Here is a 25,557-nt window from a genome sequence, read left to right as displayed (position 1 = left end):
GAATGATAAAAGAATTTGCAAGAGCTATAAAAACAACTATCCTTTGTTTAGTGGAAGAGTTTTACACACCAAAGTAATCAATAAATTATCTGTATGATCTTCACAGCCTCCATCTCCTTCCCCTTCCTGTGAGTTCAGTGGGTACAAATGAGGTCTCTATTGCATAGCCAGGATTCCTGTTCTTTTCCTCCAATTACCACATTGATCTGAGTTTTTCCTTCTCTCTAAACTACTTGGGAGAGAAGTAACCTTTTTTCAAGTGGCTGTTCATCAAGCAGATGACCCTTGGTCATCTTCACTTTATGATCTGTTCAGTTCTGATGAAAATTGTAATCAACAGAAACATTTCTTAAAAAGGGCAGTAGGTTGTTTAGAATTCAAGACTGGGAAAAAAATAAGAATGAAGTTTAAGCCATTTTTTCAACAAAGATGTTTGTCTTTGAAAAGGTTGTAAGTTTCATAATATAACTGGATGGACCTGTTCTCTAGACCTACCCATCTTTTCTCTCAGAATGCAAAATTTTTTCATTGCTAGCACTGTGCCATGAGCCTGGAATTCTACTCAGAAAAAGTCTCAGAAAAAGAAGCAAGGATGCAAATAGTTTTCCAATAGAAATGAAATTTGCAGTGTGATAAAAGTATATGCAAGGAGCTCACAATCTGAAGCCAGTATGCATAAAGTGTAGATACACACATTCCCTATGGAAAGCTTTAAAAGCTCTGCAGGAGCTACAAATAGCAGTGAGGCCTAAAGGAAAGCCAAGGAACACTTGGAACTTCTGAGAAACTGAATGTCAACACAATATCATTTATGAAAGTATGCGGTAAATTCTGAGAAGCTGCCTTGCAAGTCTCGGTTCAACCAATGACTTTAACAGGAGCTTAATTGGTTTTCCTGCTACCCTTCTTGAGCTTGCTCTATTTTGACCATTGAGTGAAAAGCAACAGCCAGTGTAAATCTCCTAATCCGTCACTCATGACATTTAAACAGACTGTGTTGTCGTGAACAGCGTGACTCAGGTTAAATTTCCATTAAATACTTCCCTGCTTTAATTATTTTTTCAATGAAAGTTGACACTAGTAACTCAAAAAAAATTTTAAAAAATCCCATCATAAGCAAGCAAATAGGCTGGAACTCTATCATGAAGCTGTCACTAGGCATAGTGAAGAATTCACTATCAGGTGGTTACTCATCAACTCATCAACAGAAGAAAATTCATCATATTTAAAGGCTCACCTTTTCGGTCTATATGAATTCCTGCTGACTGTGACATGGTTATTTTTTCAAACAGTTAATACCAGAGTTCAGAACCACCAAAGAATTCTGAAAATTCCAGACAGTAGAAAAGCAATGCAACACAAAGATTAGTGTCAAATACTTTTATCTGTATTAGAGCCAATAATTCCAGGTATAATGGATCCTACAAACATGTGAGAATATACTTAATATTCATACTGTGATGGCAATAGGAATAAGAAGAGCCTGCACATACAAAAGGACTGTTAACACCTTTAAATTCCAGCTTGGTGCATGAAATAATCACATGCATAAATGCATTCCTACTCAGTATAATAGTCCACTGATATTAAAAAACGCATTCTGGAAACCATTCACTTCAGCAGTCTGAACATCACAATTATCACATTAAAAGAGGTGACTAATGAATTGGGTACACATGTGGCTACTCCATCATAAAATCTTAAAAGCTTCAGTGATTTAAATGCCATTATGAAGAGAGATAGTTGAAAAATCTGGACCCCATTAATTTGCATAATAAGTATTAGACTATAAAATGTGATTTTTTCATAATTATTAGCCAGTAAAAAGGTACTTATTCTCTTTTTATGTGGCTGCCACTGTTTTCAACCACTGGAGTAACAGTTGAAAATAAATTCAAAAAATTCACAACTGCAGGAGGAGTTACTAGATAAATATAATAATTTTAAGTAAAACTAAGCCTTACAGAATCATACCAATGACAAAACGTAGACAATTCAGCAATATTTCCTTTGGTTGGAATGAAGACCATCCAATATCCAATTGACATCTGATAAAATATAAACTAGTAAAAAATTATTCAACCTGACTAGAATATGAACTTAATTTTACAAAATGTGATGACATTAGAATTAGATGAGACTTTAAGCAAGCTTTTTCTCCTGCATTCCACTTTATCACAAATACACTGAACAAATTTTGAGGCAAGAGGCTGAAAGTCTCAGCATTTGTTATACACAGAAGGAAGTCTTTTGCTTTCTATTTCATGTGTCACTCAAATTACATCATTATCAAACATGAAGGAAAGAATAACCTGCTTTAGAAAATCAAGGGAAGTGGCCAATATCTCTGGGAGATATAGGGAATAGGCAGATCTTTATGAGGAAACTGGCAGCCTTTCCTTGCCTTTAAAAACAGAAGAACTGAAGAACTTTGGGGAGTTTTTTAACCTCTTGAACTCATAGGAGGGATATAACCAGGGAAATACAGCTAAGAAGGGAATACAGCTAAGAAGTGGTACTATAACCTCTCCATTATCTGACATATGAAGTGTGCCACAAGATGTCAAACCTGAGCTCTGATGCCTTTTCCAAGAACTTCCCTTCTCTCAGAATGACTGTTAACCCCTAAAAAATAACACATCTCTAACTGAAGCAAAGACAACACATGCAACAAAAGGGAGATCAGCAAAAGATCAGCAGGCAGAGAAAATAGTAATCTCTGAGTCTATTCAAGTAACTCAAAGATCCAGTCATCTCCCAATTCACTTCAATTTCACCCAACTATCTTTTGATTAAACATGGAATTTCACGGTCTAAAATATAGTCTTCCTTTTAACCTCCTCAAACATACAGAAAATACAGGATGATTGGTTAAACACATATACATAAAATCAGACAAGGCACCCATAATAATGAGATAAGCTAGAATTATATCAGCCCAATCCACTTTTGTTTATATAATGTAACCAGTTCTTCAGGCTGAAAATTAGCACAATCCAAGTCATGCACAAACAGTTTTAAAAATTATTTGAGTATATCCAACTTACACAGAGAAAAATTAAGAACAACTTATAAATTTGTCTTGTCATAGAGGTGGTTGTTTCTTTAGTTTTATAACTGCCAAATAACATAAAGATCTCATAGTCCAACCTCAAGCACCTCTTGCAAAAAGCTATAGCATCAAGGAAAGTTTTGACTACACCGCGTTCCTTGAATGAATGGGAACATAAGACCTTTTTACTGGTTTAAAACCATAAATATGAGAATTCACAATGTTGATGATAGTATAACTTAAGAAAAAACTGAAAGTAGAGGATTAATTAGTTTGTTGTTTAGTTGAAGGTTTGTTTTTTTTGTTTGAATATTCTAGTTAGAAGGTCCATTCAGTAATGTATCATATGCATTGAAAGTTATAGAAAAGTTTTTTATTGTGTGTTAATGGCATCAAAAGCATAGTTTTAGCTGCTAGAAAGATTTAAACAAGCCCCTTTAACTGAGTTGCACAGGAGCAGGACCACTATCTTAGACTAATTGATGCTGCTTCACAGCCAGTTCTTAAAAATAGTTATCTATTTCCCTAATGGACTAAATTTAATCCTCCAGTATGGTCAATGGTTATTTTTCCCCACAGAATCATATTATATATGACCCAATCTTTTACTGTTTTGAGCTTAAGTCCACAGGCACACTTTTCAGGGAGCAGATCAGTCAGCCTAAAAACTGAGTCTGAAATAAGACCAATTTTTTTTTTTTTAAATGCATTAAAACCCACAAGAATTATTAGTTCTGCTTGTCAACTGCATTTTAATAGTTTTTACAAGTCTAATTCTGACATTGTGTGAGATATAGCAGGCAAAAAAAACTAACTATAACTTATCAGGGAAAACACAAAGAAATGTAAGCTATCTTGAGTGATTCTCAACAGCTGCACTTTAAAAACAGAATCAGGACTGCAAGTGCATAAACTCTGATGAAAACAGTGATTTATTTTTGAGTATGTTGTACTTGGAAAATCATTATAAACCAAAACAAGGCAGAACTCAGCAATGGAAAAGCAGCTAAAAGAACTCCATATGGGCTCCATTTTTTCACATTTTTCCCCCCAGACGAATCCTCTTGCCCTCACTGCTGTGCCCCCAATTGTATTCATCTACCTCTCTTATATTCCTGACACCTCCAATAGAGACCTGAGAGCTGCTCGTCTCTATCCTTGCCTTCCTTAGAACTAATTATCCATCTGCTTGGCATTCAGATCCTTTCCAAAATTTCCATAGACATATGCATTCATATGTACATGCAGGACAAACTCAAACCCAGAGGAAATTAGGTCAGTAAGTGTACTTGCAAACCTGGATATTAAAATCAGGTTGGAAAAACAAGAGGCAAAATCATAACAGCTGAATTTATTCTACATTTGATTCTGCAGACTGGATAGCCAGTGTGCCACAAGTTGAATTAGAATTATAGGAGAGATCCAGAAGTAGAGATTTAGAGATTTAGGAATCTCTAAATTAAGGGTTGAAATACCTCAGTGGACATTTGATTTCAGACTGCAGTCCTGATCACTTGCCTAACGCAGTCTATGGACACAGAAAAATATCTTCAAAGTAAAGGGTGCAAAACCCCAAAAAGCTGTGTTTAGAGCCAATAAGGACAGCAAGTAGGAAATATTGTAATTACATGTAAGAACAAGTGGTGGAACTTCATCCCTCTTCTTTATCAAAAGCATGACTGTCTACCAAGATTCTCCAGTTGGAATAGATGAAGGACAGAAGTCCCTACTGAAGACAGCCATTGCCTCATTGTTAAAAACCTCTCTTGATTTTGAGTATGTATATCTGTTATGCTGAGCTGTGCTCTGAATCAGACATTGTGGGTGTATTTTAATAATGCTCAAAGAATGCAGCTCCAGGAATTTTCAGGCATATTCCCTCCCTGCCTCCCCTTACTAGGGGTAAGGAGTAGTGAAATAAGGGAACTTTCAGTCCAACAAACTTTCTTAGTGCATTTAGGGCATCTTTAAGGCTAACGTAGAGCATGAGCTCACTACTGTTTTCTTAGGAATTTTGTCCACTTCGTCCAAGTCCAATTTTAAACACCAAAGCAGGTGTTTCCAATTTTTCCTTCAGCAAACATTGTGAAATCAATTTCAGTACAATACCCCACCATGAAAAGATAATACACCACTGTGCAATACAATAGACAGAAAAACTACTGTATATATGCCTTAAAAATAAAGATCTAAGTTGTTCTTGAAAAATAATTATTGTCAATTGTGTCCTTTCATGATTGCTTTGTCAAAGAATATACACTGTACAGTAACAGGACCTGAAAAAAAAATATAAGATAAACCAACTACTTTCCTCAGGAAGAAATTCTGTATGGTATCTCAGTGAACGTTTATTTGTAATTGCAGCCTCCCCATCACTATTCATGACATTGCCTAAGTAAAAACAGGCAGCAATTGTCAATCACACAGCCCAGCTGAACAATAACCTGGAATACTGTTTCAGAGGAAGAAAACTGAGAAAGACAGTAGAGGAAAAGTAATTCTGGCAGGAACTTGAAGATACAGGGTTTGCTGCTGCTTCCATACCTCAGGAGAAGCCTCCCTTCCTGCCTACTTAAATAACTGCAACAAACACACAAAATCAACAAGAATACAAAGCATTTAAAATTTTGGCTCAGCACCATGCTAATAGATGATATAAAAGCACGAGGGTATGAGGACAGCCAGTAGGTGCCATATGTTAGGAAATGCCAAACTCTGCATGCAAGGTACTAAGAGACCACAGCCTCTGCTGAAATAATTTGCAGGCGCTTGGGATGACGCCTCTGGTTGTGCACTGCCAGCTGTTACACAACACATTCCTGGAATGAGATCAGCGTAAATGAGCAAGGCTATCTTTAGTGCGGGACATAATGGGTTATGATTCAGGAGCACTGAAGACAAGCTGGTCTCTTTTTTAAAAAAAAGTCATGTTTCCAACATGTATTAAACACACCAGTAAAACAGTGACTGCAACTTTGAAAATACCACTGCAAGCATTTATTCCACTTAACATACCACCTGTATGACAGAAAACAAAAATATGTGAATACAAATGGAAAGTAAAATTCCACCACAGTTAAATACACCACACAGAGAGACCTTTTCATACAACATTATCAGTCAAAATAAGAAATGTCAGAAAACATAACGTCAGTGAAATTTACTAATAAAATTAAATTTCGTCAAGGCTGCAGCCAGAGGAGACAGCAATAAAATCTTGGTAAACAACCTTACACTGTGTTTTATAAAAATATCAGAGGAAGAAAATCTAGCATCATTTTTTCTTTTTATTTCAATCCTCAGTATTTCACTCTAATAGAGTTCTTTTTGCAATTAACTGGAGAATCAAATTAAGGGGGTTAGTCATCTAACTACCTAGTAGGCAGGTGCAACCAAGTGAGTAGGTGACTAAATCCCAAAACACAGCTTTGCAATTAAACAGTAAAAATAAATTTGTGCTCACAAAATTATAGGTCATCTTTCAAAAACAACCCCTTAGGGTAAGAAGAAGGGAAAAAAAAAAAAGAGAGAGAGAGAGAGTTCCTTATACTTTCTCTGAGATTTCAGTGCCCAAAGGCTTTTCTGATAGAATGATTTTTTTCTTTAAGAATGAAATAAAATAATTTAAAATGAAAGGGAGTTGTAAGAGGTTCATCAGTAACAGCTATGCTTTTAATCTCCCATATAGGTTTGTGACAGATCTGAGCCAAGTGAGCCAAATTAATCTACCAACTTGATTAAACCAAAACTCTAATTGAGGTTTCCCCTGTTCTGTGGATCAAGTTATTAAATCACTTTGGACTACACCAGCACAGATGTAATATGCTCTTCTTTAAAGCCACCAGATTTATAAAGCCATATCTTTTTTTTTTTCTTTTTTTTTGCCTTCAGAAGCCTGTGGACAAATTCAAACTCATGAAGCCATCCAACCTGAACAATGTGCAGATAGAGCAAAGAACCCCTCTCTCTGTAACTACTGCCATATTCCTGTTGAATCAAAACTATGAAGTTTTATGGTGGATTATCAAATCAATATGGTTGCTTTCTGGGTCTTTTCATGATGTAGGTCTTTAAACTTCTCCTCCTGTTAAGCCTATGAATCAGTGCAATATACAGCACTCCTTATGATAACTGAATATGGGCAAAAGGAAGCACAGAAAAGAGATACAGTATTTTATGTAGAGAGGATAATTTATTTTTCACATACCAACACATAGAAAAATTAAACTACAAAGACACTTAAAAAAAAAATCAGGGTTTGTCCTACACATTATTCCAAAAAACGGTTTGATATACTTCACTAAAACATAATAAAGAACCAAAAATTCATGGTACACTGCATAAGAACAACTATGAATGCTGCAATTCAAAAAAGTTACAACAAAATACTTCAAGAGCACAGCTCTCTAGTGACAGTGAAGTGCTTTAGCTTCAAAATACTTCTACATTTAAACCAAAAAGCAGAGAAAAATATTTACTGGACAAACTAAAAAGATCAGAACATAGCTCAGGCCTCAGTTCTGCAAACCACCTATCTATGAATAGCATCACTGCTTTATCAACTAACTTATTGTCATAGCTTTATGAACAGTACCCAAATCAAGCACAGAAGTTTGCTACAACATTTAAATATTCCATTTGTAATATTAAAAACATGCATACAAATGGTGAAACTAGAAGTGACTACAAATACATAGTTGAACCTAATCATTATTATAATGAATCTTCAAAGTTTTTGTTCTTTTTTTCTTAAGTATGCCTCTTTTTTTTGTCCTGCAGAACAAGATGAGAGAATATAAAATTAAAGAAAATTTCAATTCAATTAAGAAAAAAGTGAGTTAAATGTTATTCATCCCTTATACATCATTCTTCTTAGAAAAGGTTTTGCTTGTCAGACCAGCAATGCCTAAGAGAGGACGCCCTCAAAGAAGCACTTTTTCCCAAAATAATTTCTGTCTAAAGGAAATGTGCTTGCATCAGAAGGGCTTTTAGCTTTTGTACCTAATAAGGTACAGCTGTATTTTTCCTTTCTCCATAGAAATAAGTTTAAATCAGACTGGGAAAAGTACAAGTAATAGTCTAAAGAGGCAGCAAGGATAAGTGGCTATAGTAAATATTTTTAGATTGACCTTACGTACAGGGGAAGCTTTCATATAGAGGATAAAGTCATATCAAAGTTCTAGCTGGTCAGAAAAACAAAAACCTTTTAAAGGAATCTAATATGAGAAAAAAAAAGTATTTTTTTTAATAAGAACCCAATAAAAAAATCCCAACCACATGAAAATCTAATTGTCCATATATTTGGAAAGTATTGAGCAAGTCATTCTTTCTTAAACAGTACCCAGATCCCGAAGTATGCTGAGGTTGTTATTAAAGGTTCACTTCATTGATGGATAAGTGTATACATACTGCAAAATTTTGCACCTGAGCAATAAATTAAAGAGCTTGTTTCAAAATTATATTGAGACTTTCAAAACTTCCCACAATATTTGACTGGAGCTTGACTCTTAGACTAGAAGAATTCTAAAATTTCATTGTCTCCTGATTATTGCTATTTATGGATTTATAAAAAGGTTTGTAGATTAAAAAGTCTGCACAGCATACAACTTAGTTAACTTTTATTCTGCTTATATGAAAAATGCACCCACTGAACGGCAAATGTAATTGTGACTGCTACATGAAGACCAACTTAACCAGGCATCCACAAAACAGAACGAAAAGCTGATAAATTTTGCAAAGTCTGTTTCATAGCCTTAGAAGGGAGAAGTCCTGGACAGTAGTAAAAGGCAAACTAAACCAATATTAAAGACAGTCAGAAGTAAATTTTTATCAAAAAGGTACACTTGTAGTTTTGCAAAAGGTGATCATAGATCATACTGCAGGTATCTTTGGATACTTAAAAATTCAGCTTATGTTTCATTTGACTGATAGAGACACATTTGGCCAGTTCTTCACATAGTAAAATAGCCATTACCAGACATGGATGTTAAATTTTTTTTACAACTCATATTGCTCTAAATTTCCACACAAAATCAATAAATAACAATATAAAGCAGTGATAGATGCACTAAGAAAAATTCCTTTAAGTCATATATCAAAATGTAGCAACATTTCCTATTCTAAACAAGGGTAACGCTGTAGGTAGTAGGTAAGAACAGGGAGATTAGAGATTAAAATATGCTTTTCAATTTTTTCTTGAATGTGGGAATACACTTAAATACAATCAATATTTGAATGATCCATAACAAGAAGTACTCGGGTAAAAACAGAAACAGGAGGACAAAATATTCAAGATGAAAACAATTGCAATTACCGTAAGAAAATACTTTGTTTAAAGCTTAAACATATTAATCATATGAAGAATTTGAATATTTAATAATTAAAAACCAATTACTGAAACGATTTACTCAAATATGAGTAAAAAAATTAATAGCATGTTCAGTTAATTCTGTTGCCACTATCAGTGACATACACTGGAGGTATCTACATTGCAAATTAAATGTGGAGCAGAAGTGAGCTTCTGAAGTCATCTCCATTTCTGTACTGCGGTTCATATATCACAGAACTAAAAGAATACAGATGAGAGTCCTTTTAGATGGAGCAATGCTAGAAAATGTACTCCAACCACTAATGGAGTGCATTGGACCAGATCATAGAGAGTCGGAAGTGAACACCCTGAAATATAGACAGTGTGAACATCAAGCTCTCCACACAAACTGTTTCCTTCCACAAATGCTGAGCGGTTTTTGCCCTGCACTGCTCAGCACAGCCATTACAATCACTTTTTACACCACAAATTATGCCTACTGTCACATGCACTTGCTTTTATGTACTGAAGTGTAAACTTTACAAACTACACTGAACCTGTTACTCATTCCTGCTCTCTGGAATCTGAATTTGAGAGCTCTTGGTCTCCACAGCCCCAGGCAGAGAGAAACCTGCTGATGCTACACTTTTACAAATGTAGTCAAAGAGCATAAACAATACGCATTGCAAAATAGTCAGCTCTTCCAGCCCTCATCATTTAACTTTCCAGGACTGACTCAAACATTTTTGCAGCTGCACAGAGAAGTGGCTGACAGAAGTCTTGAAGTGGGACTAGCAAAATGTACAAGCATGGCATGAGAAGTTCCAAAGCAAAGGCAGTACCTGAACTTAGTAGAGCTTCCCCCAATGCCATGCGGCCCCCTGCACAGCATTCAGGCACCAGGGTAAGCTCCAAAACCATCCATGGAAAGATATGGGTAGATATGGGTATCTTCACTACTTCTTTAGAGGAAGCTGCCTTCTTTACTGAGTCTTCAGAAGCTGCTAATGTAGGTGGAATGAATGACAGTCTGAACCAAAGCTCAGGTTGTCTTTTCAGATATTGAAACGCTTTTGTGTGTGTAGTCAAGCTCTTCGGCTTGATTTGAAGTGCACTTAATTTAAAAGACAACCTATCAGTGGTATGAATGATCATATATTGATGTTACAATATACTAAACACTAGCAATATTCAAATAATTTAAGAAAATATTGTGCCATCTACTTTTCCTATACTGAATAGTGAAGTCAGTGGAACAAAAATCTGACCTATGGATTCACTAGAGACAGTAGAAACTTGTCTTCACTGTTAGTCTTTTTAAAATGCTAGGTATCTAGTAGGGTTGACCTTTGGAGAAGGCAAAAGTCTGTTTCTTTCCAAATCTAACAGATTAATTAAATAACATGAATATTTGGATAAACATTCCAATTAAATATGAATAGCTCTGCATAAATCTTACACAGATCCTGATGCTGAATTCAAAACTACACAGCCACAAACCTTCAAATAATAAATTATACCTAAAATAACTCAGAGGTTCATTCCAGAAGAGATTTAAAATGTTCATAATTTACTACGACATTTTTGTTTAAAGTTTTAATGAATGAAATATAAGATACTGGCAGCTTTGCCTCATTCCACTGCTGTGAGCTCAGTAGAATTTAAGGGACATAAGTAGGGGGACATGTATGTCAAGTCACATAAGCAATAAGGAGTGTCTTACACATATGTTTAGCATTGTTTTCTTTATTTTACCACATGCTTAGTAATGCACTTGGCTGAATATACTTTCAGATTTCAAGCACACCATTGAAGTGTACTATGGATCTCTGCATATTGTCCAAAGCTGAAAAGTTTACACTTTCCTATTGGCATCCTTTTTGTGTTGGATCAATCTAATCAGCTGTACTCAAACAAAACTGTACTACTTCTGTTTGATATTGCATTGCCATTGTTGGTGTCCTGTATTTTCACTCCTGTCAAACTGCAGGTACTTGTATACCATTTTTTGCCTTTTATATTAAATACCTAGTCATTAACACATCATCTAAAACCATCGCAATGATTTGAGACAGCATGGAAGAAATAAAGAGAAGAACACCAAATTTGTTATGCTGCTCTGTCTTAACACACTTTCCTGAATGGGAGTGTGGGGGAACAGACACTTGAAAATATTTTTCTCCATTTTTTAATTGAAATTTTAACTGAATTGATCCTTAGGTTTTGACAAATATTTCCATATAATGTTGTTATCCCTTCATAAATGTTCAATATATTTTATCTCTGTATAAATCTATGATCAAATAATTTTAAAGCATCAGTATTCAGCACATTGACCTGTACTAAGGCTCCTCGGTCACAACATGATAGACTGTTTCTCATCTCACTTGAATGCACACTACCCTTAACCAAAATTAATATGCCCAAACTCAGTTGGCAAGAGAAAAGATTTGAGTCTATGCCAAAATGACTTGTCCAGTGTCAATGTTTATTTCACCAAAATACTTAACAAATCAGTTTTCTTATCACTGTCCCAGTATCAAAAATATTCTGCCACTACAGCAAAGGTGAATCTTACCAAGATTCCCTTTTCTATTGACTGTAAATCTAAGTTGAAAGCGAAGAAAATGGTTTACAAATATCTCAAATTCATCTCAACATGAGGCAAATTTCCTCTTGCCAGAACTCAAAAATAATGATTCCAGCTTCAGCTGGAATGGCAGGTGGAAAGAGGTGTCTTATGACAGGACAAATGGATATGAACAGGTAGGAGAGATAGATATTTTTCCAGGAGAAAAAAAGTTCACAAAAAAAAAAAGCAATGTCTATACAGAGATTCTTATGGAAAGTTTTGTCAGTTATTTAATATCTGTACAAAGAGAGAAGGTCTCTGGGGATCTCTATATCTCTATCATGATGAGCCTGTTAATTCTACTTCAAGCAATGCCTGCCAAGAATAGTCTCCCCTGAAACTGCATCTATTTTATCATAATAAAATCAGGCAACAAGCATTTCTTAACGTATATTGCAGATTTTAAAACTCATCCCATTTGCTGTAAAAACAGGGAAAAAAGCACATCACCATGGATATGCAATATAGACAGTAATACATATCTAGCAGAATCACATTCCAAAGACCTAAAATGGCTTTAAAACCTACCTCAGGAAGTCAAATACAACTTCTATTTTTCTATGCAAGCAGATAATGGTGAGCAGACAAGAATGAAATACCTGCTTTCAAAGAGTTAGCAGAATATTTCACTGGGAGTTATGAAAGAGCCCCTCCACCTTCTTTACCCCTTTTTGGGATATAAGAACCAAGTATGTCTCAAAGCTACTACTCCAAAAATTAGACACTTTAGCATTCATATTGTTTTTCGTAACAGAAAAGGGAGAGGGAGAGGAGAAAAGAAGGTATTTAGACCATTCCAGATAGATCTCTAGTCCTTGCTCAGGCATCTGGAATTAATCCAGAATAAAAACTGTATTTTATAGAAAATGAACTAACAAGGATCTTGAACAATTTATTATCCTAAAATTTCGCTGTTAGCTATAAATATTCTAAAATGTTAAAACTGCTGCTCAAGGGTATTTATGTGTTGGCTTAGTTTTGTGTTCATGATGAAGTCTTGACCTATTCTCCATTTGACAAAACCAAGAAAATGCTAAGGAGCATAGGAGAAGCAGCTGTCCTAATATGACATTTCTTTCAGGCTTACAACCAATTTTACTCCAAGGAGGACCAAATACAGCTGATATAGAAAGACCAGAGGGCGTTTTCACTTTGCCTACTATACTCCCTTGTGAGTCCAGTGAGACTACATATGCTTGGCAGTGCATGTGCTTAAAAACTGTTGGATTAGGTCCTGTGTCCACAATTTTAGAGCTGTGAGAAAATTGCCAGGAAAAAGCATAAATGAGTTCTGGCACAATGGACTGCAAACACAAGAATGAAGAGGCTCCCCATCATACACAAACCACCTTCCATGGCATAAAAATAAACTAGTACTTCTAGCACTGGCTCATTAGGTAAGAGAGCTCAGAATAACTTTACAACTACACTTAATAAGGCAAACCACACAGTTTAAAATATCCTATTAGCATTCTGGGTTCTTTTCTCAGAGCTCCTATTTAAGGGTTTGATTATGTTGAAGCTACTGTGACAGCATAGGCTAACATAAGCTGGGCTAATTGCAGCTTCCCCTTTCTCTTATTCCTTGATCCAGCATTCATGCTCCTGCCACTATGAGGAGAATTCACACAGCTGACCGAGTCAAAAGGTAAAAGGCAATCACATTTTATATTTAATTGGACATAGCTATGGCCTGCTGCCACAGGGATGTTCATGCTCTCCTCCCTGCATCATGATGCACATACCAACCTCTCCTACAGCAGAACTAGCAATTTTGCAGCTGTGGACACAGTTACAGCTCACTGACACCACAAGACAGTAACCTTTCCTTCTGATGGTCTAACTATATGGATAAAGACTAAGGTTAGAAAAAAAGCAGCTTGCACTACATTTTGAAATTTTGATCCGTTTAGCTCCATAAAGCTGCCTTACCCACCTGATCATTATAAATAGTGCTGGCACCAGTGAATGGAGACACTTGGTGGCTGAGACAATGAGAAGATAAAGCCATGGCAACCTCCCCACTCTAGGCTGTTGCTCATTTGGACACAACCAGTCCAGTTTAGAGTTAGCTACCCTGAGTACTACTGGCAGTCTAGCTCTGCAGAAGTTATCTTTTTAGGCATGTTTTGCAAGAGGTCTGAGGAACTGTTGCAGTGACTGCTTGTTTAATGCTGTTAGCAGTGTAGCCCAGAGGAAAGCATGCACATGTTTTTAATAACACTTTTCACAATTAAAAACTTTACTCAGTTATGACTTCAGGGGAGAGAATTAATATCCATGTGATGTGTTACATTTAATGTATTTTCTACTGTCCTATTGTCTTCTATCCTCTGTTTTTATCTTGCTTCTTTTTCATCTTTCTCACCAGCAATGACAGCAGTTTCCAAGCTCAAAGTGACAATTTTTTAGCACTCATAAACATGAGAAGAATATAACATTTGTTGGAATATACACAACAGAATAAAGCTAGAAAATAACAAAATTTTCTTGATACATAGAGCCACAGTAGACCTCTGGCTCTGTCTAACTGCATATAATTTTACTATTTCTTACTCCTAACTTTTCTATTTAAGGTTTTTTGAATGGGATTGAGATCAAATTAAAATCCAAGTTGCATTTTTCTAAGGCTATTTTCCAGAAAATAAACTTAGCTTCTAACTTTTAAAGTAGTATTCTCCAGGGTGTTAATGCATGGCTGGGGTATTGTACAGTGCTACACAGATCACCACTCTCTCCATGACACTCAGGGCATTAGATCTGAAGACACCTATGACATCTATGAGCCAAAATTAATTCAGAAAAAATAAATCACTGATTCAACCTAATTATGAACATGATGGCAAAGGTCTTCTACATGGCAAGGGCCATAAAGAAATTTTAAAGACAACTACAAGAGTTCAGGTTTTATTAAGTAGTATCTTATTTGCTAGATAGTAACTATACAGTGAGCTGAAAAGCTATGTAGCCTACTGGTGCCTCAAAATTGTTTACTCTATTTAGAATCTGAGCAAGCTAAGGAACTACAGGGCTTCTTTTCTGGTTTACCTTGTCCTGTAAGGCAATGTGGGCTGTAAAAAAACTTGATACTAATAATAGAAATGTGTCTTCATTAAGTGATATAATACATTTGCTTTGGGGGTACCATGAAAGGAATCAGACATAGCTCTAACACCACTCCAAATATCATATCCTGTTCAGATTAGCATTTTGGAACATCTTTCTATTTTTTCATTTAAAAGTGAACCAAACTTTGAAAACAAAATCTGTCCTAGGAATTACAGACTATTTTTGCTTCCAGCCCATGTTTCCAAGGTCCTAAATTTATTCAGCCTTGTGAACTAACCTACTGCTTAACCTTGACACATGGGTATAGATATACACTAACACAGGCTGGGAAGACACACCTGCTTCATGCAGCAGGAGTCATCTGGCTTTATGTTCCAGTAGTTATTACAAAATTCAGCACTCACCCTGTTTTTCATTCATTCCTACTTCAGCCTCATATCCTACTTTTGGAAACATTTCAGTAGGCTTAATACTAAATTGGTGAGGGTGACACCCAACCACAGGAAGACATAATTACTCTAACAGGTGAAAGAGCTGAGAGGATACTCTGTGGAGCACAACAATACCAAATAACTCAGAATTAGAATGTGCCTAGCAGACATTACCTCAGGGTAAGTTATAAGTACTGCATTGGTTGCTGCTGATTTTAATAACAAGGGCTAGTGCTACTGCTCCGCTGTTGCTTGTCCCTTTTGCAGAAACCTTCCTAAGTGTAATGTTGTTTGGTCCCAGGGTACTAAACAATTCCTTAACAAAGTCATCCAATCACCCTCATCAGTATGGTGAACTTGAATCCATTCTGGAAGCCTGACTTTTGAATTCTGCCATTACAATTGATCTGTCTTTGCTCAGTAAACATCAGAAGACCTGCATAACTACAGTCAAAGTGTCAATAACTACTACATTTAATTCTCCAGTGAAGTTAAAAATATGATAGATTCAAGTATTAGGTTCAACATAGTCACATGTGCTGCATCTCACAACCACAGGCAATTCAAAGAAATTCATAAATTCAAGAACCAAGGAGTTCATGACAGTCCATCAGCTATGATGGTTGTGATAGCACACAGGGATGTGGCCCCAAAAGATATTACTTTTGAAAGTAGAATGTGGATTAGGCCTATGTTCACTATGGAGAAGTGAGTGGAGAATTAAAAAAACTGTGGAATGGCTCTTAACACTATGGCATACAAATGTAAAATAAGAATTTTTAAGTAACCAGTTTTAAGAACTACAGCCGGCATGACCAAAATGTATACTGCTCCAGAAGACCAAAGTGAGAAAAAATTTTATCTACAATAGACTACTGGGATTTGGGGTACAAGCCTCTTCTGAGACATATCAACAGCAGCATCACAGTATTGCCCACCTATACAAGCATGGCAATCACATTGTCTCGATACAAAAGCTGTGAGTGGTAGAAACTTGATGGTGCAGTAGCATTTTGACTATTTCATTCTAATAATTAAGAGGAAAAAATATTGTGATTCCAACCCCAGAAATATTTCAATACTATTCACAATATTATTTAACTAAGATGATGTGAACTGGCAATATACATCCATATTACCAATAATACCTATTTTCTTATAATTCAAAGCACTATCAAAGTTCCAAAGTGACTTATAATGGCACTGACAATTTCCACAAAATTACATGGAAAACTTATTTGCAGTCCCAGTAATACTCTCCAACATGAAGCATGTGGGAATGTGCTCCCTCTTTTGAGGCGTGTCAGCAGTTCCTTAAATGAGAGTCACTGTTTCCATTCAAATCCTTTATTTTTCAGGGGGTTGTAGAGTCAGCCCTCAGGGAGAGAGAACTGATCTTAGCAGTTTCAGGTGCTTTCATGCAATTCTGTATCTCAAAAACAGTCCTTTTTTTCTTTTTTTCTAAAGAACGTTTAAGCCATTAGCTCATAATATGGATGGCTGCCTTCTGGAACGGTGAGGGGAGAAAGGGGCGCAAGACACTAAAATTACTTCTAAAAGAAGATATTTTGGAAAATAACCTCTAACACCTCCACAATGTCATTTTTTTTCCAGCAAACAGTTCCTAAAGATCTAGAGCTAATCTCCATTTGGTGGCCAATGTTGACAAGCTATAAAGTAAGACTTGGCATTTTGTATAACCTGGAAAAAAAGACCTGGAAAACCATTTTAAAGGCTCATCCTGGAATTAACAAATAACTAATACTCATCTGATATATCAAATGATTACAAAAATATTAACTTTAGCGTTCTAAAAAAGGTAGTGAAACAGTTTTAGGATAGAAGTAACCCTTACTAAGTGTAATCTGACTTTTATATAAAACATACAATTTCAATTCCAAGTTTCTGCATCAGAAAAACTCTTCCTTGGAGTGCTCAATGAGTTTTTGGGATTTCCTGAAACTTGCAATACTGGTTTTCAGCAGTAGAGGAGATCTTACAATTGAGTGTTTGGCTCTGTTTTGTCCTATTGAATGCCTCTGATTTAATTTTCTCTCTTATACAAAGGTGTATGGCAGAAGCCAAAAATGTCTGTCTGCCAACTGTGTTGTCCAGGCCATGAGAACGTGAGCAGGATTCAATAAGCCTGGCAGCATCTAAATTCTTCTTGGCTTGGAATGTTGAGCAGGCACTCAAAGAATATATTAATGAGTTTATCTGTCCCTTTTTTCCCCTCTCTCCCCCCACTTTTTTTTAATAATAACACCTTGTTAGAAAAGAGAACAGAATGAAATGTTTATAGTTCTCAAAGAATGGCATTAACAAACATGAACCATTAATATCTAACACAAATAAACATAAAGAATCAATAACAGAATGTAAATTTTATAGGTACTATTCTATAATGTCAAGAAAGTAGCACAGATATTTGTGTACTATCTTACAAACCAATAAAGATCTGACAAAAGAAGTGAAGCCAGGAATAATGCACTAATTCACAGAATGACAATTCTTTGAAATTCAAAGCTATCCATGTTCTGAACAAAAATTATGTTTTCCCAGTTAAACAAAAAATTAGGTACCAAAATTTGTGTTGCAGAACTGGAGAGCCAGCAATGCATTAGTAAACACAGGATAAACACTTGTGTTGAGAAACAAGTTTTACTCAGTATTCAGTAAAAAGATTTCACTCAAGCTAAAGAAAACAGTAGCCAGCAGTTCAATTCCATGAGAAAAAATACAGAATGCTGGGCATATTTGTAGCATGCACTTTAAATGGCAACACTTGATGCAGTGGAGGAAATAATTGGTGTGAGGAAACAAAAGCAACACAAGTCTTATAAACATTCATAAGGAAAATGGAGTATTAATTCACCTACCCAGATGAAAAGTAAGCAGCAGCAAATAACAGAAAAGTCTGACTAGTTTCTTTCAAGCCCATCTTTACTTGTAGAAGACAAGTGCGTGAATGAATCCTAGTGATAGACAATCATCTACTTCTCTTAAGCTCATAGTTATGCCAGAAAACTGCCAAGAAAATATGAAAACTTGCATTTAGTCACAAAAAAAAGCTTTTAAACATCTCTCTTTTTTTTACTCCTTTTACTGTGCTACAGTTTCCCTTTCTTGCCTACAAAACCTAATCATAATTCCTAAAAATGTGTTTAGATTTGATTTTTGTGTTTGTTTCATATTTAGCATACTCTCTCTTCTCAGCCTAACTTTTATGTGTTCCTTACCTTCCTACCCTTCCATTATCCATCAGGATTTCTCATGCTTAGGTCTTGTTAAAAATATGGAAAGGCTTTTTGATAGATTCCAGAAAGTTTTGGATATGGCTATGAATATGTTGTTATGCTTTGTATCACTCTTTGCTGCTCCTTAACTGCATCAGTAGCAACCTTTTGTTAATAATTTTAAGACTGCCTTTGAATTTTCTCTCCATTAAAAAATGAAGCAAAATTAAATACTTGACACAAACAATTCTTTCTATTAAAGCCGCCAAATCTGAAGGAAAAGGGTCAGGCTCTCCATACCATGACTTGTTCATTTCTTACCTCTTTTCTGTGATGTCACAAAAAATTCTGAAACAACCCACAAAGCAGAATGTAAGGTAGTCCTCAGTTCTTTGTTACATTGAGAGTCATGAAACAAAGTGGAATTAATCTGACACTTTTTTTAACCTCTGAATGAAAGCACTTTGTAGAACACTATACCAACTGTTGTACGGTGCAAACACACAGGCTGAGCTCTTTACTCACTGCAGTTGGCAATATACATTATAATATAGTACAAGCTGCAAATAATAGAACATATAAAAGACTTGCTGTGTTCTCATGTGCTATATTATGTTTCAGAGGAGATGTATATACAAGCTCCTGCTAAAAGAGAAACTGCACTTCATTTGGTATTGACTTAATGAAGGAATTCTCACATTAATCTCTTAAGCTGTACTGCTCTTTAGAAAAACAGACTCTGTGGAAAAGAAAACCTCCATAAATCTCTTCAACTCTCTCCAGAAAAATAGGCTTTTTGTAGCCCAGTGATTTTCTTTGCACCTTTTCTTGTGGAAACAATTAGCTTAGCAATTTTAAAGTATTAGGTGGGCCCAGCTGCAGGCTCCTGGTATCTTTCCTATTGCATAGCAATGTCCATACAGAAAGAAACAAGGATCTAGTCTCATAATATCACAATACATCAGTGGGAAATACCTAAGTGAGCAACTAATGAGGTTAGGTCTGAAGGAGCTTTCACTTACCTGAGGCCGTCACAAGTTTCCATATTTTTGACAGATTTCTTTCTAATTCAGGTCTCTGTTACCCAATGACAAAACACTGTGTTGCAACTCACTTGTCAAAATGCTTGAAACTGTGCTCAAACTGTCAGCATCACAATTATCCCTTGAGAAGAGCCCTGTTAATTGGGCCTTCAATGATTTTTTTAAAATAAGTCTGTTCTCTACTCTTGCTATGAGTGTAGTAACCAAACTTCAGACCAGAAGTTCAGGTTCAAGACTGCAGCCATGACCAGCTGCAAAGGATGTATTGCCAACAGGACTGACTCATTCAGCTGACTGTTTAGAAAGTTCACTATGGGCATGAAATCCCACTCCAGACAGCATCGATATTTTTTTCAAGATTATCTTTAGCTTAACTTAAACATTTCCTTTTTATTTAATCTCATGTACAATAGTCAGTATTACAATTTATTTCTGTCCTATTATACTGTCTAACCTGGAAAAGTGAATTGTTTTGTACATTGCAAATACTTTTGCTCTAATTGGCAAAAAACATCTGTATCCAAATGATTACTAGTGCAGCAGATGATGATAATTACAATAAAGTAGTAAGGCCATCTGTACCTTACACACGCATGTTGAAAATGAAGGGAGTTATTACTCCAATATATAAACAATATATGTCTGAGAGAAAATAGAAATCTTACACAGACCTGCTTTAGAGCTTTTACAGCAAATTAAGGCACCCTTCAAAACAAATTCCAGGATATGCCTTTCTTCAAATGTGTAGGCAAGAAATAATATTAAGAACAGTACAGCAAAAAAATTAAAAGACTCAGTGGAGAGCTGGCAGCAATTTATATCCAAAAGCTCTTTACTATCTCTTTGTACAAAGCCAAGTGTTTAAGTGTTTACCTTTCTAAAATCAAATACATGAAACATTATCACATAATTTCATTTTGTATTACATCACTTTTTGATGAGCTACTTAGCAGATGTAGCTTGCAGTTTCACACAGTTGTGTATTCATAAGAAAAATTAAGCAGATAGATAAATTTAAATGTGTCCCTAGACCCTTTAAAGGAAATCAGTTTCAATCTTGTTTATTAAAAGGTTAGTACAACTAAACATCTTTGTGGACTGGAACCATGGGATAGTTCCTAAAATTGTCTATGCTATTAAAAACAGAAATCTTTGATTAGGAGGGTGAAGTTGAAAGATATTCTTAAATCACCTACTACATCTACATGAACATTGCTGAAGAAAAGGTAACAAAATAAATACACTAAAGACACACAGCTGTACAATGTCTGGGTGCAACTTTGGAGGGTGTTTTGAAAATCTGACTCAGAATGTCTTGTTTTATTGGAGTTTATAGCTCAACCTCACAGTTGTCTATGTATAGCTGCCTATTTAATCACAAATAATAAGCTAGATTTAAATTAAAGACAGTTAAAAATCTGTTCCAAACATAAATATAAATGCTGACACAGTTTTTGGTCTTAGATGATTTTAGTATTAAACTATGGAAGTTTGTTTACTTTACTAAATATAATCATAGAAGATGAGAACATCAAAATTTAATCTTTAAGTTATCTAAATATTTGCATGACAGCAACTTACAAAGAATTTAACTAAAACAGTGGATGCACAGTAGCAAATCCAAATGCTAGATCTTTTGTCTTATGAATAGCTTCTCAGAAATATTTGTGTTTAAACAATAAAAGTAAATACTGTGCCATATTGCTCTCTCAGGAAGAGACAATTGTTCTGAATTACCATGGCAAAGTCAGGCAATGACTGCCCTTAAATATTAAAGATGTTGTTGTTGTTGTTTAGATAGATCATTGACAGAATAGGTTTATGGGATCTTAGATGAAAAATTCTGCCAGGAAAATCAAGTCTTACAAGTTGTGAAAATTCCAATACCTGCATGTCATCACATTTGACAAATCTGACACCAGGTGCAGTAAAATCCTGAGCAAGGAAATTACAAAGTATTCAGCGCAATTGTTTCACAGAAAAAAAACTCAAAAAAAATAAAAGACCAAAACAAAACCAATCAAAAAAACCAAGATACATTTTTCAACCCATTCCTTTATTCATACTAACTTTTTATCTGCTTTTCCATTAATTTAATGAAGTCAGTAATGATTTACCAGCATAAAACTCTTTACTCATAGAAAAACAACCAGACCCTTTCTGTGTAAAATATTCAGGAGAAATATTGGTTGGAAAAAAAGTCTTAGGAAATTCTCTTTCATAGGAAGTAGCATGCAGCACAGAACATACAAGGAGTTCAAAATACTTACTTTAAGGGCTATATCCCAATAAATGCATATGTTGTTATTACATCCTAAAGTTCACCACCAGCACAGTTTAATTGTTGTTTTAAGGTTGTTTCTCATATTTCTTAGAGATTTCTCTAAAAGCCTTCCGGTACAAGAGCTTCTCTATATCTCTTTGTGACAAACCAGATTTCAATTAATTCCATCAGAAATTTTTGAGCACAAGTAAGAGCTTGAAAAGTGGAGCTCTGTAAAGCTCTGTTAATTGTTACCTTCTAAAACACATGAAAACTTCTCCATAAAATCAGACCACTCAAGCAGATGCAACTGTAGTTAGAAATTCATAACTTGTAAAGAAGAAAACAGAAGAGTACACCAAAAGACAAAGGAATTCCACAGTACCTACATAGAGTCTACAATCACTATGTTTGTACTTGTTTGCAGTAGAGGTAAGCATTAGTATTACAGCTGTGAGCTCATGGAAAAAGTAAAGACATAACAAATTAACTTCAAATTACATTCAAATTCTCCCACTAGATTTGTGCATAGTGAGAGAATATATATATATATATATGCAATATGTGCTGCTCTGTCCTCCTTCTAACCAAAAGAACAAAATTAGCATGGATTTATTATGCTAACCTTATTCCTCCCAATGCAATAAACAGACTCCATGTCTTGAGGCTGTAAGAAATGGAAGAACTCTTTTCCATTCACTGGGATAGACAATGTCCAAGGAAGTATTTTTTACCTACTCAAAGCAAAAGCCATCTAAAAGAATCTACTCCTACAACTGCAATAATACCATTAGCTTCCAGATACCATTAAAGTGATCCCACTCTCTACGATAAAATGACAACATATTTGGATTAGAAATAAATAAGAAAAACAACCGGTGAGAACTATTTCAGCAATTAAAAGAAAGCATCATAAAACCAGTAATTCCCTTTCCAAAGAGACTCTGTCATTGAGCTAAAACCATTCATTCTGTCCTTGCACAGACTTGCAGATGACTAGTAGATGTCATTTTCTGCTCTCCCAAGTAACTGTTCCAAGTAAAGCCAAAAGTCTTGCTCACATGCTTAGCAGCTGCCTGGAAAGTCTCAGTATAGTACTTTGCATGAGATAATTTGCAAGTCTGTGACAGGATGATGCCCTACAGCACACTTTCTCACAGAACAGCCTTCCAGGTCTCAGTCCCTCATTTCCCTCAGTTCTTTGCATAGCTCATACAACACATTATCATATAATCACAGAACATCCTGAGTTGGAAGTGACCCACTAGGGTCATCAAACAACCGACTCACAACTTATAATGAGAATCTATCTTGAACTCCATTAGGAAATGAAGGAAGATATATCAAGAAAAATTACTTTTACTCTACTTTGTCCTTTTCTCTCTTTTTTTTACTGCACATAGTTAAATTAAATGTAAACTCAAATAAAAAGATACATAAGACACAAGAAATATTCTTTGAGGGCTCTTTGTAATCACCCTGGTCTTGCTACAGTCTGTGGTGCCTGAACAAGAACTCAGTCCAAAAATATCATGTAGAGAAAAACATTGAAAGGCTGTGATTTCATGCCTACTGTTACCGTCAGGTTTAAGTAGCTCCCTTGGCTCTTACACTCACAGCAATTAGAATTTCCAGACAGCTCGGTGGCAGATATTCTAGGTGTTCTCTATATTGCAGCACTAACTGGCAGATAGCAGTCAATTCTTACCATGAATGAATTAAACTCACTTGTATAACACACGGCTGTAAACCTCAAGACTTTTTTAAAAGGTTTCAAAGTTTTCATTCTGCCCTTCATAGTTACAAAGCAACAACAGCCAGCTATGTGACGTAAGTCTCAATTTATACCATGGGCTAAGACTTACACTAGGATATGCAGGTCCCCATGCTGTTGTTTCTGGATCTCATGAATACATTTCTACACTTTTCCACTCACGCTAGTCTTTTCAGTAATAAGGTTATTTAAATATAGGAGAACATTATCTACTGAAGAACAAATATGTGCTTGGTCAGAAGACTGGAGCATCAGACAAAGAGAAATAACCTGCCATACGTTTGTGATTTATTAGTCTAATTGCCTGAAGCTGGAATTTTATCAGGATTGTATCCTACATCAGAGAGATGATATACTTTTCCATTACCAGGAGGTTACTTAATATATCCAGATGGCAAAGGTTAAACTATATTTATGTCAACTTTGACAGGCTCTCTTCCTCTAATGACCTAAAGTCCATGAGGACCACAAGCAATTAGCACTCTAGAAAAGTCAGAACTTTAGGCCTTCAGGGGATTTTTCAGGTTGCTTTTGTCAGCAAGTACTAATTTTTAAGTTACACTGTGGCATTACTAAACATTGCTGCATTCCATATCCTTCTTTCCCACCTATTATTAAAAATTTGGTAATGTAAATTTTGCTATTGAAATTAACTATCTATTCCAACTCCCTGCCTGTCTGTGCTACAGTTAGCTGGGCAAACCAGCAGCTGAATGCTTTTTAAACACACAATTGACTGTGTTTTGCAGGTGTATAAGAACCTTCTATTTTTGACTGCTGCTGGTTGCAACCTCTAAGCTGCTTTTCTTCAACACCCATCCATAATGAGCACTTCTGATTTACAAGCAACATTCAAATACATTTTATAATAAATATTATAGGATAAAATCAGTCAAGGAGAGGGGAAAAGAAGTGTGAAGGTACAATTTAGTAAGCAAAACGTGAAATTGCTATAATCAAACCCTGAGAATTTACCAGACACTTTATTAAACTGCAAGGCAGTACTTTACAGTGCTGCTTTTAAAATATGTTAACACTATATCACAGTTCCCGGCAGCATGAAGTCTTTCCAGAAAATGTGTCATCACGATACACAGCATATTTTATAGCCAGTATAATTTCATTTTATTATATCCAATAATATTTTTCTGAAATTCTAGGAAGTCTCCCCACAAAAGATAAGTAATGACCATATTTTAATCAGCTGGCACAAAGTGTAACCACCAGACCACAGGAAAAAAACCCACCTTTGTTACATCAAAATGCCCTCAGCTTCATCTTGCCTCTGTGGAGGAGATAGCGAATAAAACCTGTGAGAACCTCATTCAAGTATAACATAGCACTAAACCTTTCAACTTTGAAGTTATTTAACTCCAAGACTGATCTTTACAGTTGAGCCACTCTTGACAGAGGAAGCTGAATAAGCTCAGAATCCTACACATTGTACTACTGTAGCAAGAAAACCTAAAAATTATGTCAACAAAGGCTGAAATGTATGCCATTTGTTTCATATGTCCACAAGCATTTTGAAAATATGAGCTGTACACCTCTAAGTGAAATAACAATTTTTCTTTTCTTACCAGGCTTGGATTTCTGCTTTGTGGTCTGCCCGTGACTGGCAAACATTGCTGTGGAGCCCGGTATAATGGTCCTTTCCTCTAAATCAGACTCTGGGATTGTAGTGCAGCCACCTAGTTGAAAATGGAAGACGCTTAATGTGGTGTTTATGCAACAAAACAAAATCACTGGG

General features: G+C 35.6%; 1 protein-coding gene across 1 annotated transcript in view; it reads right to left on the bottom strand.

Moving 5' to 3' along the window:
* The window catches only part of BBS9 (Bardet-Biedl syndrome 9), a 281,935-nt gene that overhangs the window by 87,039 nt on the left and 169,339 nt on the right, over window positions 1-25,557 (bottom strand). Inside the window, exon 23 of the mRNA XM_058833781.1 lies at window positions 25,388-25,498. Within this exon, the coding sequence (XP_058689764.1) occupies window positions 25,388-25,498 (111 nt within the window). The remainder of the gene's footprint in view (window positions 1-25,387; window positions 25,499-25,557) is intronic.

Source organism: Poecile atricapillus, chromosome 2 (genome assembly GCF_030490865.1).
Source record: "Poecile atricapillus isolate bPoeAtr1 chromosome 2, bPoeAtr1.hap1, whole genome shotgun sequence".
NCBI lineage: Eukaryota > Metazoa > Chordata > Aves > Passeriformes > Paridae > Poecile > Poecile atricapillus.
Note: the sequence above shows the minus strand (reverse complement) of the source record. Positions and strands in the feature narration are given on the sequence as shown.